Source organism: Myxocyprinus asiaticus, chromosome 5, assembly GCF_019703515.2.
Source record: "Myxocyprinus asiaticus isolate MX2 ecotype Aquarium Trade chromosome 5, UBuf_Myxa_2, whole genome shotgun sequence".
NCBI classification, from domain to species: Eukaryota; Metazoa; Chordata; class Actinopteri; order Cypriniformes; family Catostomidae; genus Myxocyprinus; species Myxocyprinus asiaticus.
The window spans coordinates 34,024,157-34,043,886 of NC_059348.1; the positions used below are offsets into that span (position 1 = coordinate 34,024,157).

At 38.1% G+C, this 19,730-nt stretch overlaps 1 protein-coding gene across 2 annotated transcripts in view; it reads left to right on the forward strand.

The window, feature by feature from the left end:
* yes1 (YES proto-oncogene 1, Src family tyrosine kinase) overlaps nucleotides 1-19,730 on the forward strand; it is a 52,339-nt gene that overhangs the window by 8,760 nt on the left and 23,849 nt on the right. For both annotated transcript variants that reach the window (XM_051698248.1, XM_051698247.1), the window contains one exon: nucleotides 12,736-13,026. In XM_051698248.1, coding sequence (XP_051554208.1) covers nucleotides 12,744-13,026 — 283 coding nt within the window. In that variant the 5' untranslated portion in view covers nucleotides 12,736-12,743. The remainder of the gene's footprint in view (nucleotides 1-12,735; nucleotides 13,027-19,730) is intronic.

Below are 19,730 nucleotides of genomic sequence, written 5' to 3' on the forward strand. Positions count from 1 at the left end.
CAGGAGGATAATGACCTTTAAAGCCTAATGTATCAAATATGATACATAAAACATGCATTTTATTTTTATTTATTTTTATATTTTGTCTAATGGTAATAAAAACAGTTTAATGTCAAAAAATTAGAATTTTCTGACAATTCTTTCCCTACTATATACATTTATATTGAAATAATGTGTAGTTAGCGGGTTGTGTTTCTTTACATATTATAGAGTACCCCCAATTAGTTCCACACAATGAGGTAAAGATATTCTACACTGATGATGCAAAAAACGACACTAGTATCAGATCAGGATTGGTATTGGTCGATACTGAGATTTCAGATATCGGATCGAAAGAGAAAAATTGGTATCGGTGCATCCCTACTCAGTTAGCTACTCTTGGGTTAAAAATGGTGGCGTGGATGACAGAAAGCTCAGGGTACTTGTGTAATCCAACCTCATTGGATTTGATTTGGTTTGATTCAGATTCCTGGTAACCTAAAGTGGTTCATTATGTTCTGTGGTAGTCTATTGATTGGATTGTGTAGTTTCAGCAGCTATTTATATTGCTTTAATCATAATGAATTGAATAATCTGATGTCCTTGTAATATACCTTGGGCCCTTGTTCAGTTGCTCAGCTGTTCAGTTCATAGACCATAGTGAAAACCTCATGTGACCAACCTGCAACCTGTTTGGCTTGATTTACACTGCCTAGCAGATGTGTGTCCTACAACAGTTGGACATGCCCAATGAGATTTATGACCCTTTGCCTGACCTCACTGACTCTTTAAAGGTGGTTGTAATGGATTATTATAAAGGATACAAACTCTGAAGCACTGAAGTCTTCTCTAGTCAGAGGCCCAGATAACAAATGTAATACCAGAAGTGATATCATTGAGATTCGGTAGTTCAAAACAGTACTTATGGTTATAATTTTGCTCCACAAAACAGTATGAATTGCTTCGCTCTCATTTATTGATTTATTTCTTGCTTTAAATCATTCTCATATTTACACTCCCTATACTACCGGTCAAAAGTTTTGAAACACTTGTCCAAAATGTTTCCCATGATCTTAAAAATCTTTTGATCTGAAGGCGTATACTTAAATGTTTGAAATTAGTTTTGTAGACAAAAATATAATTGTGCCACCATATTAATTTATTTCATTATAAATCTAAAATGTAATAAAAATTTTTTTTTTTTTTTTAATTGATGACTTGGACCAAACAATTAAGAAAAGCAGCCAATAAGTGCCCAACATATAGATGGGAACACCTTCAATACTGTTTAAAAAGCATCCCAGGGTGATACCTCAAGAAGTTGGTTGAGAAAATGTCAAGAGTACATGTCTGCAAATTCTAGGCAAAGGGTGACTACTTTGAAGATGCTAAAATATAACACAGTTTTTATTTATTTTAGATTTTGTTTAGTCACAACATTATTCCATTTATGTTATTCCATAGTTTTAATGACTTTACTATTATTCTAAAATGTTAAAAAAAATAAAAATAAATGATAATAAAGAATGAGTAAGTGTTTCAAAACTTTTGACCGGTTATGTGTGTGTGTGTGTGTGTGTGTGTGTGTGTGTGTATATATATATATATATATATATTAGTATATAGTCAAATGTATGGATTTGATCAAAGGGTTTGATTGTTTGGCAATACTTAAAGTGGACTCATGATGTCAGGGGGCATATGGTGAGGGGAAGGGAATTCCACAGTGCCACTTTATCATCCATTTGTTCAAACATTTTTCAGCTTTTTTGTGGGTATCCCAATTGTGTTGACATGATACCAAAATTTCAGTCGTCGGTACGGATACCATTATGGACACAGCAAAAATATGCTAATACAGTAATATGCTATTGAACGCACTCCTTTAGTCTATTTAAAATGTTAAATTTAAATGTAAATAATAAATTAAAACAAATGCATGTGTCATTCAAGTGTTTCCCAATGAAGTATGCATTGCTTAATTGTTTTAAAGTAGAGCCTTACTGAAATCTATTAAATTTATTTTCCTAAGTCCTGAGTTTTTTTATTAAATTTTTTTTTTTGAATTCCATGTTTAAAAGTGTAATTTAACTTCATCATCTAAAAAGTGTCAAATCAAATTAATTCCTAAAACTTTTTAAACCAAAATAGAACAATTACTTTTCAACATATCATTGCTTTTTTTTGTTGTTCTTTTTGTTTGTTACCAAACTGCATTCTTACTTGTGATATATTGCTTGATTTTTTTAAATTATTATTATTCATTATTTTTATTATTATTATTATTATTATTATTACAGTGAATATTTCATTTTACTATACAGTTGTAACGTTTCTATTGCAATTTCTTCAATTTCAGGTGTCTAGCTTTTATTTGTCATCTCATATAACATGCATGATTCTGTGGAGTTTGGAGTTATGAGCGATCGGCTTAACGCGTTCACTTTTAAGCACGCAGCTCATGTAGACTAAGATTGCAGTCTTACACCATTTAACAATCACACTAGGACATGTCTCGATTTTAATTTAATTAACTGTGCATTGTGTCAGTCTGACAGCGTGCGGGTATCGAATTAAGTCGGTGCTCAGTACTAATGGTACTGCAAAACACTGGTAATGTGACATTTTATTACTGATTTGGTAACGATGTACCAGTACTTTTGACCACTATATCCCAATAATAAACAGAGGATTTTCCTGTTAGCGCTTTGTTTTTCTTTATGCAGAACTTTAAGGATCATATTTTGACCAGCTAAGTAGACATGCTCAACTGTGCCTTTTTTTGTGTTCCTGAAATCTAATTTCATCTAATCCTGCCATCAAGATATTCCTGTCTTTAAATAATTATTTTGCGATGTCATCATGCATCAAAAAAGGTGATGATTGGACACTCGAAACATTCTTCTGACCTCACATGATTTATGCTCAACATTTATAGTAGCTCTGCAAGTAAAAATTATGTGGGAACTTTGAGATCCAATTCAGTGCCAGCAACATCACCCTGCTGTCCCCTGGAGATTAGACAGTGGAACTAGAAGGATTATATACCTTCAGGACTCAGATCAGAGGATTTGAAACAAGGAGCCTCTCACACCCTTGCACTGGGGCCTCGGATCCCTTTATTCTGGTCTAATGCACTGTTATGCATATGGTTAGCCTAAACATGAGCTCTAAACAGCTCTTAAAGCTTATAATGAGCCTAAGCTTCTATCCTGCGGTAGTGTTGGGGTCATAGGGGAAATGACTGCAGGTCGATAAGAAGTTAAGATGGTCTTTGACCTCTAGCTTTCTCTTAAATAGAAATAGATGGCCCAACACTGATTGTTTTAGTGCCTTGGTTTTTATGCCTTTTTTTTTCTTTTCTTATATGACCCAACTTGCTCCATTTACCCTGAGTGACTGCTTTCAGACAAGCCATTTGTAAACTAGATAAATATAGTACATGTAAGTGTGTGCGTGTTTGGCTGTACAGTGTAGAGTTCATCCAAGCATGGAAAAGAAGCCCATCCGTCCATGTCACTAATGTGTACACACAGTTAATGCTCTTTCTACCCTCTATAGGCACAGACCTTCCATTATATGCTAACAATCCTAACATCTGTGAATTACTTGCTGTCTCTGCCTCTCATCACCCTCCTCTGCCATACACATATTTCTGCCATATTTCACCCCTTTGCTTATATACCCTTCCCAATCTTCATCACTCATGCTGCTTTTCAAATAGAGGGCTGTACACACTAATAGAAAGCCCTACCTGCCTCATGCAGGTACGTGGTGGTGTGATGATCTGCGCTATTTACAGTATGGTCATCTCTAAAAGGACACGGAGGGAGAGGTGAGTCATTGACTAGGTTTGGAGCTCCTCCTCATGTCTCTCAGCCTCTATTAGCTCTGTGTGCTTGTCACACACTGAGCAGCAAGCAGCTCTCTTACAAAGCTTAGATTGTGCTCAGAGGCCACATGCTCTGTGCAGTTTTTAGTCTTTAGTCCAACAGCATTGTCACTTAACACGAGCGAGTGGTTCAATGCGATGCGACAACTTAATCACTCCCATCATAATCATCGAAGTTGTATACACTGTTAGCATGGAACGTCATGATTGCGATTATAATGGGAGTCGTCTAGTTTTGTCATGCATAACTCATGCCGCTCACTTTCAACGTATACTCGATGTTACCAACATTGATTCTTGCATAGGTCGAGTTCTCTGAAGTGAATGAAGCTCATTTGTGAGGAGAAGGTACACATTTAAACATTCCCCTCATTGAAAGGTTGCCACAGTCCCCTCAGGCCCATCCTTTGAAAGTACATTATATAATTATGGGTATTGGAAGCAGATGGTGCAGTACTGAGTTTTATACAAGTCCGTCAAATGTCAGGTTTCGTCCTGCCAGAGACTTCTCTGAGCTGGGTTGACCAAAGTTTGTGTTGGCTTGTTAACAAAAAAAAAACGTGTTGTACCTGTCATGGGCTTAACTTGTCCTGAGGAGGTGACACCTTTCTGCTTCCTCCCTTGTCTCCACCCTTGTCACAGGCCAAAGGTGTGGAGACAGCACATGTGTAAGGACTCGTTTTACTCACTTCCAACACTCTTCTGTTCATTCTTTTATTTTTTTAACTTTATCTTCTTTGTTTTGGTTGAAACCACCTCGACATCACAAGCCTTTTTTATTTCCACTTTTCTACTCCCCATGCTCGTTATTTCCTTTTCTCAGTTTTTTTTTTTCACTTAAAGACCCAATTAAATTGTTTGACTAGTGACGTTTTTTTCCTCTGTTGACGTTTTCCTGTTGAAAAAAGAAATTTGGGTGGGACATATCGAGTGGCTTGTCCCATTTCTTTTTTTATGTGATGGTTACGTCACAGCCATGAACTATGATTTGATACTTACTAGTCAGTAGCAGTTAAAATTGGGGTAGGGACATTGTTATTCTAGAGAGCATTTGAGTAGATGAAAATCTGTTTAATGCAAAATGACTTTATTTAAGAAATATTTTTGGCCTGTTTCCTGGAAGAGAGAGAGAGACTGTACATTTTAAATGCATATCTCTGCTAAAAGTGAATTTTGTCAACATATAGGAGTACTCTAGCATATAGATGGCTAGGGGTGGGTGATATGACCAAAAATCTATATCACAATATGAGTAATTCTGTATCATGATAATGATATACAGTGCCTTGCAAAAGTATTTAGACCCCTGACCAATTATCTCATATTACTGAATTACTAAAGGTGCAATGACATTTCATTCTGTTTGATATTTTATTTTAAAACACTGGAACTCAAAATCAATTATTATTAGGTGACATTGGTTTTATGTTGGGAAATATAAAAAAAGAAAAATGAAAAGAAAAAACGGAAATATCTTGCTTGCATAAGTATTCAACCCCTGTGCTGTGGAAGCTGCCAGGTTACACCGATGAAAGAAATTGCCCTAATAAGGACACAATTACTTTACCACTGGAATCCACCTGTGAATCATTAAAGTTGCAATCACATTTTCTGGATAAAAAACCCATTGTTGAAGGACCATTGGTCAGGCTGTTAATCTGAAGGAAAATGAAGACCAAAGAACATTCCACATAAGTTAGAGATAAAATAATAAAAATGCTTAGATTATGGAAAGGATACAAAATAATATTAAAATGTTTGGATATTCCAGTGAGCACAGTTGGATCAATAATCAAGAAGTGGAAGCTGCACCACACCATCCAGGCACTGCCAAGAAAAGGCCGTCCCTTAAAACTCAGCGCTCTAACAAAAAGGAGACTTGTGAGAGAAGCCACAGAGAGGCCAAGAATCACTTCGAAGGAGCTACAGAGTTCAGTGGCTGGGAGTGGAGTAATGGTGCACCAGTCAACCATATCAAGAGCACTGCATAACGCTGGCCTGTATGGGAGGGTGGCAAGAAAGAAGCCGTTATTCAAAAAGTACCATCTGAAAGCATGTCTGGAGTTTGCCATAAAGCATGTGAGTGACCCAGCTGCGATGTTGGAGAAGATTTTGTGGTCAGATGAGACGAAGATAGAGCTTTTTTGACCAAAACTCAAAACGCTATGTGTGGTGCAAACCTAACTTCCTATACCTCAAGACACACCATCCCTACAGTGAAGTATGGTGGTGGCAGCATCATGCTGTGGGGATGCTTCTCATCAGCAGGGACTGGGCATCTTGTTAGAATTGAAGGAAGAATGGATGGAGCAAAATAAAGGGAAATACTGCAAGAGAACCTGCTTTAGTCCACTGAAAAACAAGCTTTAGGGGAAATTCACCTTTCAGCATGACAATGATCCCAAGCACTTGGCCAAAGCAACACTGGAGTGGCTCAAGAACAAAAATATAAATGTCCTACAGTGGCCCAGTCAAAGTCCTGATCTCAATACTATTGAGAATCTGTGGCACTATTTGAAAATTGAAGTCCACAAGTGTCACCCAACCAACCTGAACAACCTGGAGCAAATCTGCAAAGAGGAATCGGCTAAAATCACTTCGTCGCTGTGTGCAAAGCTGGTACATTTGTACCCCAAAAGACTTAAAGCAGTTATTGCAGCAAAAGGTGGCTCGACCGAATATTAATGTGTGGGGGTTGAATACTTATGCAAGCACGATATTTCAGTTTTTTATTTTTCATAAAAATATTTCCCAACAAAAAACAATGTCACCTTACAATAATTGATTTTGAGTTTCAGTGTTTTAAAATAAAATATCAATCAGAATGAAATTTCATTTGTAATTCGGTAATATGAGAGAATTGGTCAGGGGTCTGAATACTTTTGCAAGGCACTGTATATCACTATATAGTTAAATTCTTCTGAAAAATCTATAGAATTGTATGATATATTATGCCATGTTGCTTAAGTGAAATTTCATGCCACAGAAGCAGATTCAGTGACATTTTTTCTCGTGTTCTAGACAAGCTTTTCTTCTATTGATACGTGCAGCTGTCAGTGGAAAAACTGCGTTTCATTATTTCTAGCAGTCTCACGTGAAGCCCTGACCACTGATATATACGTGCACATGGATATATCGACATACGCAATGTACAAACCTTGTAAATCGCTGTTTTCTGCTCGGTATGGCGTTTTCTAAAGCCAAACCAATTCCACACCATGGAGGACGCACTTTTTCCTTCATAATCACCTCATCTTTTCATTCAAATGAATTTGAGGAACAGACAGTCGCTCCTTTATCCAACAGAGTGTGTAATGTGTGCATGTTATGTGTTGTACACATTTCTTGTGTGGCAATTTTGCATTACCGCGATAGAGACGTTAATCCAAATATGTATACCGGTTGGCAAATTTCTACCGGTTTATCATGTCTACCATAGGGGTGTAACGATTCATCGATCTGGATCAATGCATCGATCCAATAACCAACGATCCAATGTTATTGATACAACGCATAAATATCGATATAGACATTTTTTGAAGATGTACCTTTATTTTAATACTCTCATCAGCCAGGTCCGTACGCATTTCCGTCAGGCGATGAAGCAACGTTATTACATTCATTTCACTTTGAGCGCTAAATACGCTTTTCATGTGGGACAAGGATGTGCGCAGGGTCTGTGAAGCCAAATTGCGCTCTGCTATCCGTGCGCGCGTCAACTGGGCTTCCCGTGAAATGCGAGCTCCATTGACAGGATCCGTGACTTCCATCGATATTGTTGCGCATGCGACCCATTTGAATTTTACGTGAGAATTTGCTATTTTAAAGTACCATGGAGCAGTTCAACCATCATGTAAAACGTTTTGACAGCACTGACATTCTTAATAGCACTAACGAGAGAAAGCTAAATCACCTGCTTAGCACCATCATCAGTTATAAGACTACACATAAACACCCTTACTAACATTTATCTCAGTTAACTGTAGCAGAATTTTTCAATACAACTGTGGAAGTTGTAGCCAAGAAAACCACGAATAGTGCACATAATTGGAAACAAGTCATGGGTATGTAAGTACTTTGAATTGGATTAAACTGAACAATACGCTGTAATCAAACGATTGATGATCGCTTGTGTGTGACGTTATTTTTTATATTATTATCTGTATAGTTTTTTTCAACATCTGAAGTGCCTTATTTTGTTGTGGTTGTCCCAATGTGGATACTAAATTTGCACTTTTCAGAGAGCTCAATAAAATATTCAGATTATATTTTGGTTGCATTTGAGGGCAAATTTTTTTTAATTGATTGTGTAAAATAGGCACATAATATCGGAATATCGATTGCAGGGCCCTGAATTGAATCAAATCGTATTGTGGCAGACTTTGAAATATCTGCAAATATCGGATTGCAGGTCAAGAGAATCGATATTAGATCGTATCATGATGAAACCTCCGATTTACACCCCTAGTCTACCGGTAAATCGCCACCCCAATAGATGGCTACAAAGTTAATAGACGGATTCAGAAAGATTGGGAATCATTATACATTTTATGATTTCATTCCGATTCTGATTCCTCTCATAAGGCTTTTCCACCAAAATGGCGATGGTTCTTGTGCCCAGCCTGTGCTCGGCTGGTTCATGACTGGGGTAATCTGGAGCCTATCGTAAACCAGCCGCGCTTTTCCACTTACTTGAGAACCGAATGGTGACGTAACGTTACGTGGCTACATGGTCATTTTACGTGACTACCTTACCTGCCCACAAACAAACATGGTGGGTCACAGTGTCTGTGTACAGTTTTTACTTCTGTTTTTGAGAACATATTTAAACGTACAGAGAAATGCAATCCAATGTTATTACAGTGCTCAACGAAACATGTCAGAGATGTATTACTGTATGCTCAAGATGCCAGGTAATGTTGACAGGTAGTGTTCGCTTGGCTTAGTGTAATTACATTATTTACTATGAACTTTTTTTTAATGTGTCTTAACTTGCTAAGTACTATAAACTGTAACAGTGGAATTAAGTGTTTAAAGGGATAGTTCACCCAAAAATGAAAATTCTCTCATTATTTACTCAACACCGTGATATCCCAGGTGTGGATGACTTTCTTTCTTCACAAGAACACATTTGAAGAAAAATAGAAAAATATCTTAGCTCAGCAGGTCCTTCTTTTGAAGCTCCAAAAATCACAGACAGTCAGCATAAAATACATCTATACAACACCAGCTGTTAAATTAATGTCTTCTAATGCTACATGATAGATTTTGGTGTGAAAATAAATAAATATTTAAGTACCTTTTTTAACTCTAAATCATGATTGCAGCCGGCAGCAGTACACACGTGTGATGTAATCGCATTGGCATTTGAATCGCGACAACTGAGGTACGTGCATCACAGCCGGAAGAGCAGCACTGTTTGCAAGTGAGGAGGAATGCTGTACAGTAGCCTGGTTGGTTTTGGTTTAGATCTGCATTTACAGTTGAAGTCAGAAGTTTACATACACTTAGGTTGAAGTCATTAAAACTCATTTTTGAACCACTCCACAGATTTCATATTAGCAAACTATTGTTTTGGCAAGTCGTTTAGGACATCTGTGCATTTCCTCTGGTCTGATGAAACAAAAATTAAACTTTTTGGCCATAATGACCATCGTTATGTTTTTGAGGAAAAAGGGTGAGTCTTGCAAGCCTAAGAACACCATCCCAACCGTCAAGCATGGGGGAGGCAGCATCATGTTGTGGGGGTGCTTTGCTGCAGGAGGGACTGGTGCACTTCACAAAATAGATGGCATCATGAGGAAGGAAAATTATGTGGATATATTGAAGGAACATCTCAAGACATCAGCCAGGAAGTTAAAGCTTGGTCGCAAATGGGTCTTCCAAATGGACATTGACCCCCAAGCATACCTCCAAAGTTGTGGCAAAATGGCTTAAGGACAACAAAGTCAAGGCACTGGAGTGGCCATCACAAAGCCCTGACCTCAATCCGAAAATTTGTGGGCATAACTGAAAAAGCATATGCGAGGAAGGAGGCCTACAAACCTGATTCAGTTACACCAGTTCTGTCTGGAGGAACGGGCCAAAATTGCAGCAACTTATTGTGAGAAGCTTGTGGAAGGCTACCCAAAACATTTGACTCAAGTTAAACAATTTAAAGGCAATGCTACCAAATACTAACAAAGTGTATGTAAACTACTGACCCACTGGGAATGTGATGAAATAAATAAAAGCTGAAATAAATCATTCTCTCTACTATTATTCTGACATTTCACATTCTTAAAAGTAGTGATCATAACTGACCTAAGACAGGCAATGTTTTCTACAATTAAATGTCAGGAATTGTGAAAATCTGAGTTTAAATGTATTTGGCTAAGGTGTATGTAAACTTCTGACTTCAACTGTATCTGTTTCTTTACTCACAATGGTGCATTTGTGTGCTCATCCTGGATGTCTCAGCCAAATGGAGAATGTGAGATTACAAGAGACCGCTGGGACGCCACCCTCTTGTGAAGCGTTGAATTATAGTTAAAAAGTACTTAAATATTGATCTTTTTCGCACAAGAAGTGATCGTATTGCTTTAAAAAACATTAATTTAAACGCTGGAGTCATATTGACGTTTCTGCTGACTGTCTGTGATTTTTGGAGCTTCAAAAGAAAAACCTCCATTCACTTGCATTTTAAGAACCTACTGAGCCAAGCTATTTTTCTATTTTTCTTCAAATGTGTTTCGGTGAAGAAAGTAAGTCATACACGCCTGGGATATTATGAGGGTAAGTAAATAATTAGAGAATTTTCATTTTTGGGTGAACTATCCCTTTAAGTTTAAGTTAACTGTATACAAACACTGTGACGTGCCATGTTTATTTGTAGGCAGGTGAGGTATTCACGTAAAACTGCCACGTAACCTATTACATCACTGTTTGGTTCTCAAGTCAGTGGAAAGCGCGGCCGGTTTATGATAGGCTCCAGATTGCCCCAGCCGAGCACAGGCTTGGCACGAGAACTATCATCATTTTGGGAGAAAAGCCCTATGTGAGGTGGCCCTGCTGAGCCTTGTAATTCTCTTATTAGGTCTGCCTGCTCCTTCAAGGCCTTGCTCGTATTCCTCATTCCCCTGCATATGTGTGCTTGCCCAATGCCAAAAGCGGCCCTGACAAAGAGGCCTGGCGGAAACACAAGCTGGGTTGCCATGTCTGGAGATTATAGCGTCATCTCTCTCAAGCTCTGCCTCCAAGAGTAAAGCCCTCCTATCAAATTGACCAAATGGAGCAGTCAGCATGTCCAGACCTCCCTCTTTACTGTGAGAAGAGGTCGTGTTCTTGTGGGTTGGAGGCATAGACCAGTGACCTAGCGATTTTGGCTGCATTGCTCGAAAAATGTGTGGTTGACATGTTTTGGTGGCAGAGCACTGCTGTGGAATTACGGGAAATCCGTTAAAAAGAGTTTTGATTTGGCAAGTAAGAGAAAGCAGATGCTAATACAGTTTTGTGGTATAATTTGAACTTTTCCCCATTGAGAATATGCATTTCATGTTTTTCCTCTTTTTATGCCCATTCTAATCCTACTTGTTAAACCTTTCACCATGTTAATTAAAATTAAAAAACAAGCAGTCATCTGTAAACTTTTCAAATCATATTTTGAGAATCCACCTCAGAGATAGCTTAGATTGTAAGAAAGCCCTAGATTGTAGCCAACTAGCAGCAACTCTTGGATAGATAGTTCAAGTTTGTGTGAGAAAGGAATATTGTGATTATAGAAAAAGCTCATTCTTAGTGGCTCGTGCATTCTTGAAGGAAATCGTCTTGATTGTAGCACTAAACAATATAAGTTCTCACTTGAACGAGCTTCTCTCATAGCATTCATAAAACAAACTTAAAAGGTTAGGTTTGGAAATCTAATCTTTCTTTTTTTTAATTTTTTTTTTATGACTTCGTTTCTGTTAATGGTTCCTGAATGTGCAATTATCCACCGATGGACGGAACAATGATATAATGCTCTCTCAGTGTATGTAACGAACAGAAATCTGAAATGATCCCATCATTTGCCAACAGGTTGCTAAGGGGAAGTAAATGCAAAAAGAATTGCAGTTTATATTTCCAAATAATATTTCCTCAGAAATATTAAAGAACAGTTAATGGAACCTTTAAGGAATCTGAATCGCTACGAGGAATCAGAAGCAGAATCTTTGGACCCAATTTATATTAGCTGGCCTTAACTACTATGTACTTAACCATTTGATATAATGTACTTATTATGTTGTTGCATTTCAATTACATTTAAAGTACTTGCATTTAATTGCATTTGTAGTTGCACTGTTAACTTTACCCCTAACCCAACCCTTACCCCAAAACCTAACTCTAACCCCTTATCCTAACCCTACACTTACTCCTAAACCTACCCGTACCTCAAACTCCATAGCAATAAATGTGGGAATTTTGCAGAACAGCATGTAGTCACACATAGTCTTGTATGTATTTAATGTTAGTACATAGTAGTTAAGGCCACCTAATATAAAGTGACACCGAATCTTTTAATTTCTTATCATTCTCATCCCTTGTCAGTGTGAGATTTACACTGAAAATGACTTAAACTTTAAAGCTTTTTAAACTTGGTAGATTAGTTAATGCCGTATGAAACTCAACTGTTTGTTTGTTTAGACGAGTGACTCATGATCTGTCAAATTCCTGAGATCGCAGGGAGTCACAACAGTTGGATGTGACATGTTTTATCACAATCTCTACCAAACTTTTTGATTGCTGCCATAAACTGTTACAATCACTGAGAAAGGTCAAGATTACATTCTTTTGCAAAAATGTAAACAGTCAAGTCTGCTAGTAAATATTAACTCCTCTCTTGACAGGCTTGACTATGGGCTGTGTCAAAAGTAAAGAGGACAAGGGTCCTACACAGAAGTACCGACCAGATCCCACCAGTCCCACCCCTGGGTCACATATGGGTCTATACGGACCAGACCCCACTCAGATGGGCCAGTCTCCTGCCCTAAAGGGCCCCACAAACAACTACAACAGCCGCGCATCTGGGCTCACCCCATTTGGTGGCTCCTCCTCTGTCATCACACCCTTCGGTGGGGCATCCTCCTCTTCCTTCTCCACCGTTGCTGTGAGCAACCCCTTCCCCGGTGCCGTCACAGGTGAGTGGACAAACGATAAGGGCTCTACCTGTATCTTTGTGAAGTAGCTTTGTCTGAGGAAACAAGAATTCCTGAGAAATGGTATCAGATGTTTGATACCATGGCTGGCCTCATGGATCACAGGCTTTGTGGGCCCTAGAGCCCTACACAAATGATGTGAATGGAAAACAGCTCTGTTTTGCTGTATCTTTCTTAAAGGGATAGTTCAGTTAGACATGAAAATCTTCACTCAGAAATGATCATTCACTCTCCCTCATGTTTTCCAAGCCCGTATGACTTTCTTCCATGCAACACAAAAGGAGATGTAAGACAGAATGTTCATGAAGTCACCTTCCATTTCACTGCATCTTTTTACCATGTGAAAGTGAATGGTGAGTTTTCCCAAAAAGTTATTGGATGAACTATCCCTTTAAATGCCTTGGATAAAAACACAGCAATTTAAGTGCGTATATTTCTAGTTTATATTATAATTAGTTTCAAATTAAAAATGTCATCTACACAGACTGAGGTCCATAGCTCATTCAAAAGCTCATGCACTTTGGGTTACCGTAAGGAGAAAGGTTGCTTTTGGTGTTTGGTTGCTTGCAGATGGTAAGTACTTTTATGGAACGATAAGAGTTTATTGAAGCCAGATGTTATGTAAATGAGACCACTGAAACAATATTTCCAGTATGTTACATTCAAACAGAGTTACAAACTACAGTTGCAGTTCTAGTCCTTAATAAAAGAGAGTCGAACTAATGTGATTTATTCGTCTTTGTTCATTGAAAAAGTCTCCATTGCTTCAGGCAGTGCTGTGAAGAGACCTCTTTATACCAGTTCTGTCTTTCTCTCCCTGACTCCGAGGAGCTGGTTATTAATGCAGTATTTGTCTACACCAGAAAACAGAAACAAGTAGATCTTTGTCTGCACTCTATAAACTGTAGTTTTTATCAGTCGGGTTCTTAATAGTGTGATTAATACACCGTCTCCTGTCACATGACAAGCGCTGTTCACAGACCTTCTTTTATAGACAGCATTTGATCTGATAGCCCTTGGTTAAAAGCTAAATCCAGTGTGGCCTAATGGAAATCGTCTCCAGGGAAAATCTGAAGAATTCTATCAATGCCAGACAAGTTGTTGTCAATGTCAGTGAGTGGGCAGAGTCGCATGATTTTCATTACTTTTGTTTGTGTTAACGGTTCTCGAAAATGCAATTTTCCACCAACAGCTCTGATTGTGTTTCCTGCAGTGCCATTCAGTGGCAGTGATGCCAACTTACTGAATCAACATCCTAAAGCACGCAGCTCAACCAGTGTAGTCCGATTTCCCGAAGGAATGACTCAAATGAGCCAGTTCTTTTGAATCTACAGTGTGAAACATACAGAGCGACCAGTGTAGCCTGATTCCCGAACAAATTATTTTTATGAGCCTATTCTTTTCGTGAATCAAAAACACTTACACATCAGTCAGAGCTGGTACTTAATTAATATCACTGACCTGCAAGTTATAACTTCTGTCATGTACAACTCGAAATGAAATGAGAACTGTTACTGTTTTATGAAATGTTGTGATTAAGTCTTGTGAGACTTAAGTCAGGCAGTAGTTGTTCATATGATGATGTGTAATAGTAATTAAAGATACACATTATGAGTTTTTATATAAATCAGTAGATTATAAAATAAGTAAATTAATGGAATGTTATCACTAGAGATTCCGCAGTGTGAGATTTTGATGGTTAGATTACTGTCTGAGAAAAAATTGCGGTTAACCATTTTTATGATTATTTGCACATTTTCTTATGCACAGAGGCAAAAAAAAAGAAAAAAAAAGTGGATGCGTTTCTTAGGGATATTTGGACTCTAATAAAGTCACACTCTAAGTCACAATAAATTAATAGGAGGTATATAATAAGAAAAACACCAATGTAGGGCACAACACTGCTTTTCTGCATCCACGGGCACAAAATGACACACTTTAATATAACCAGAGTGCTTGGAGTGCATAACTGTAAGATTATCGTGGGTGCACAACATGTAGTTCAGGGCATCCAACAGTTTTTTTTCTTCTGCAACAGTTCATTGTCTGTCAGACACCCGCTATAAAGAATTGGCAACAGACGCCATACAAATACTGTCTAATCTGTCCACAACACCTCACAAATAAACCTGTGGACTATGCATAATAAGAGGAACATTGCTTATAGCAGGCTGTTTAAAGTCCAATAATGACTAAAATTGACATTTATTGTTGAAAGCGGAGAAGTTGTACTGAAGCAATGCTGTAAATAATGAGGATGATTTAAGACGCAATATTAACTACAGCTCACTTAAATATTACAAAAAGTTGCATCTCTCAATTCTTCCTTTGTAAAACGCCATAGCTAAAAATAACTCACTAGTTGGTTGTTGGCGACTAGTGGAACAACCTGTCCCGTTGTAGGATGCATATCTTTAGGCTGTATATGACTTCTGTCTGCATGGTTTCCATCCGTCATCTTCAGTTAGTCATTCAAATGCTCCCAAACAGTCGATTTAAGTCGCTTTTTCGGTGGATATGAGTCTGGTATATCTAATTCCTCTGTCATATTTTGGAGTTTGTGTGTAAGCCCAAGTGTCATGTGAATTGAAAGTTCATAGTCAGTCTGCGACACCCGGCCAAGCACCATGAGGACACAGTCCGTAACCATTGCAACAGCTGCTCTAACCATCCAGGCACAAGCAAAAAAGTGAGGCTTACACAGCGAAAAACTATTTTATTATGTATATCTATATATTAAATACATTATATTTTTGTCATGAGTAAAACAAGTTTTTTAACCGTAGACATCCATAGTTATCACTTGAAATCACGTTTGTTTATATATATTTTTTAAATTATTGGATTGCATTAATGCTCCTAAAAGTCTGTGTAAGCTAGCCTTTTGCAGGAATTCTAATTTGTTATATTTGCTGTCGATATCTGAAATGATCTCATCTGGCAACAGACTACTAAAATTTAGATGCTTGAAGTGGGCAGGTGCTCACCGGTACGCAGTACCTGCACTTCTATAATTTAGTCTACAGAGTACCTGCAGTTTTTCTTGCGTACCACCACTTCTCAGAGTCTCCTGGTACGATGTAATGTTTTTATTTAATGTAAATCGGTGATTCGATGAGGCCCGCCAATCACTTTTATCTGACCTTCCAAATGATTTTGCTAAAATCGTGGTAAACGTCCGAGCATGCTCTGGTCAAAACTCAGTGGTGAGTTTAACAACACATGCAACATCATCTGTGCTTTTACATAGACTACTAATCAAAATAAACATAGCAGCGGTGCCACGAAGCCCAGAACGTCAGCCAAAGGAGAGTTGTCAGATTTTAAATATTCGACCTTTGGGGAAATAGCCAACGCTGGGTTTCCTGATAATGTTGCAACTTAAGTCTTTACGATCATCTTAACTGATGTTGTTCATTATTTTACGATGGAGTAATACCTGTTTCCCAATCAGCACGTAGATTGCTCATTATAAAGTTGAACTTAAGTGCTTCATATGGGAGCTGTCTGGTCCAAAGGTGCTTATCACTTTGGCAAATATGTCCAGGTGTTTGTCTTCTCAGAATGAAAATAATGTGGAAATAATAACAAACATGGAAGTTGTTTGTAACCTTGTTGAGGTGCCGAAATGTATTTATTTATTTTATTTATTTTTGTTTTGGGGGGGGGGGGGGGGGGGGATTTTTCCCCCCCTTTTTCTCCCAATTTGGAATGCCCGATTCCCAATGCGCTCTAAGTCCTCATGGTCGCATAGTGATTCGCCTCAGTCCGGGTGGTGGAGGACGAATCCCAGTTGCCTCCGCGTCTGAGACAGTCAACCCGCGCATCTTATCACGTGGCTTGTTGAGCGCGTTGCCACGGAGGCATAGCGCGTGTGGAGGCTTCACGCCATCCACCGCGGCAACCACGCTCAATTCACCATGCGCCCCACCGAGAACAAACCACATTATAGCGACCACGAGGAGGTTACCCCATGTGACTCTACCCTCCCTAGCAACCGGGCCAATTTAGTTGCTTAGGAGACCTGGCTGGAGTCACTCAGCACGCCCTGGGATTCGAACTAGCGAACTAGCGAACTCCAGGGGTGGTAGCCAGCATATTTTACCACTGAGCTACCCAGGCCCCTGGTGCCGAAATGTATTAACTGTTACAGAATTCAGTTAAATAAATAATTGAAGCTTTGGTAAGACAGGGTTTCAGATGTTTGCTCAGCTTCTAGAGATTAATAAAAGTGACGCAAAGAGTGCATGTAACGTGAATGTACCAGATGAGCATCACATCATAATAAGGGAATCTCATGTAGCCTGTGTTGTTTCTTTGGCTGAAAACTGAACAGATGCACAAAGAACAGGATTGAAATTACAGATATCAGTACTGAACTACTCATAGACTTTTCTAAACAGAATGAAGGGAATCTCTCATTGCACACTCACTCTAAACTCCTTTGATAAACGTATTTTATTTATTTATTTAGGCCTATTTATTTAAGTTTTAAACTGCAGGGTCACTTTACTCACATATGTCTAAAGAAATCTGTTGAATAAAACAATATTTCTATTGCTGTTATAGTTATGATGATCAAATAAGGCCAATAAAACATTGTACTGTTTTATGTGTTATGTAAATTTAGATTTATCTTTAGACCTAATTTAGACCTATCACATTGCATGCGCAGAATGTTTCACCCTTTTTTTTATCCTCTAAAACAGTACAATGGCTTTCCAATGACCAAAATATGTTAATATAATTTATTCAATGTCCCTTTGTCTCTGATAAACTATGAAAGATGTGAGAAAGATACATTTAAGTTGCACTTAATGGACTTAAGAGTGGTACAAAGCTCTTGTTAATTTACAAACATTTTTACAAAGATAACAATGCTTTTGGGAAATACACCATAGAGATCTAGTACTACTTAAGTGCTACTAACATTCTTCTTAGTGCTTCGGGAAACCCAGCCAACACCTGTGAAAAGCAGGAGGACTGAAATGTGTCTCTTATTTTAATTTATTGAATTTATTTCTGTGGCCATTTCATTTTTCATTGTGTAACAGGGTCCGAAAGGTGCTTACACTTGCTTTACTTAATTTTGTGTATGACCCTTTAATTATATTTAAGATGTGCACTCCACCCATTGGCTGGTGCTGTGTAGCGCACTGGTTCCGGTTGGGTCATTAAGATTCACGCCAGCCGAGAGAGTGTTTTTGGTGGGTGAGTGCTCCCCGGAAAAATATTTTAATTTATTTTATCTTATTTTTGGGGGGTTAACATCGACATGTATTTTGTTTTGTCATGTATGAAAGTGAATTGTATGCTCTCTTCTCAAGCTACCATGTTTTATGTGTAGTAATGTTTGATTTGATGTTCATCCTCATTATACAACATGTGTGAGCATGATTATTGTAATTAAACTGTGTTTAAACAGGTACAGACTTTATATTTTAAATAATATGTGTAATTATTGTATACCTGTCCTATATTGTTCATACATAAAGATTAAGATTTGCAGCAGCCGAGAGAGTGGTTGTGGTGGAACATGCGTGAGCATGTTTAAACAGAATAAAATCCACCAAAGGCGTGAGATGGTGTCAATCGAGTGCTTTATTCAACACAACGCAGTGACAGCCCCATTACAATTGCATCAGTATGACCTGTTAAGATAAATTTCTAATAATAAACTGAATAATTTTTAAAAAACAAATAATTATTGTTATTGTACATGTAATTATGCAACTCTAAGTATTAGGTTAGCCTCAAAAAGGCTGAGGAAATGGGTGCGCCTCATTATATTCACGACGAAATTAGACACAGAATAGAGGTCCACCATATTTCACCAAGGTCCACTCATTTGTAGATTTCTGGCCTCGCTCCTGAAGGGCTCACTTTATTATTCTTTATCACATATATAATAACTTTATGATTTAGCTGTGCAGCAATTGTAGTAATTGGACAGACCACATTTAAGTTTAAATAACAACAAAAGGATTGTTCACCTTATGAACGAATGCATATTTTAACGCATTTGGGTCCGCTCAAGCAATGTCAATACTAATTAATGTGCATTTTTGATCCATTTGGACCCACTCAAGCAAGGCCAATACTAATTAATGCACATTTTGACGCCTTTGGACCCTCTCAAGTGTCAAGCACCTCCCCCCGTTGCTCCTGATCCGCTGCCTGCTGTGCAAAACAAGAGATGTGATGGAACAGTCAAAGACAGTCATCTAGTGCATGTTTACATAAACAATAAAACAATTATGCAGAGAGTATTTTACTATTCATCATGTCTTAATCGCAATGACGCTGTGGATAAAAAGCATCTGCAAAGTGAATATTTGCGAATATAATTTATTTCTCCAGAGGGGGCACCTTAGCCCAGGAGGGCAAAGGGGCAGTGGCTTGGGCCACTGAGCCACTCCCCTGTGCACGTCCCTGCTGTGAATGTTCATTTACCCATGAGCACGGAGGTAAATCAGACAATGTCACATTTAGACTGCCACACTGCACTTTTTACATGGTACAAGCACTTAAATGTTGAGACGTGTGAATTTTAGGTTCCAATGTTGTGAATTTTGTTAAAATGTGTAACTGATATGACACATAATTTCATAATTACACATGCAGTATGAAATTAAATGAATAGAATAGGCTACATGGAATGTGTACTTTAAAAAATCTAAAATGTG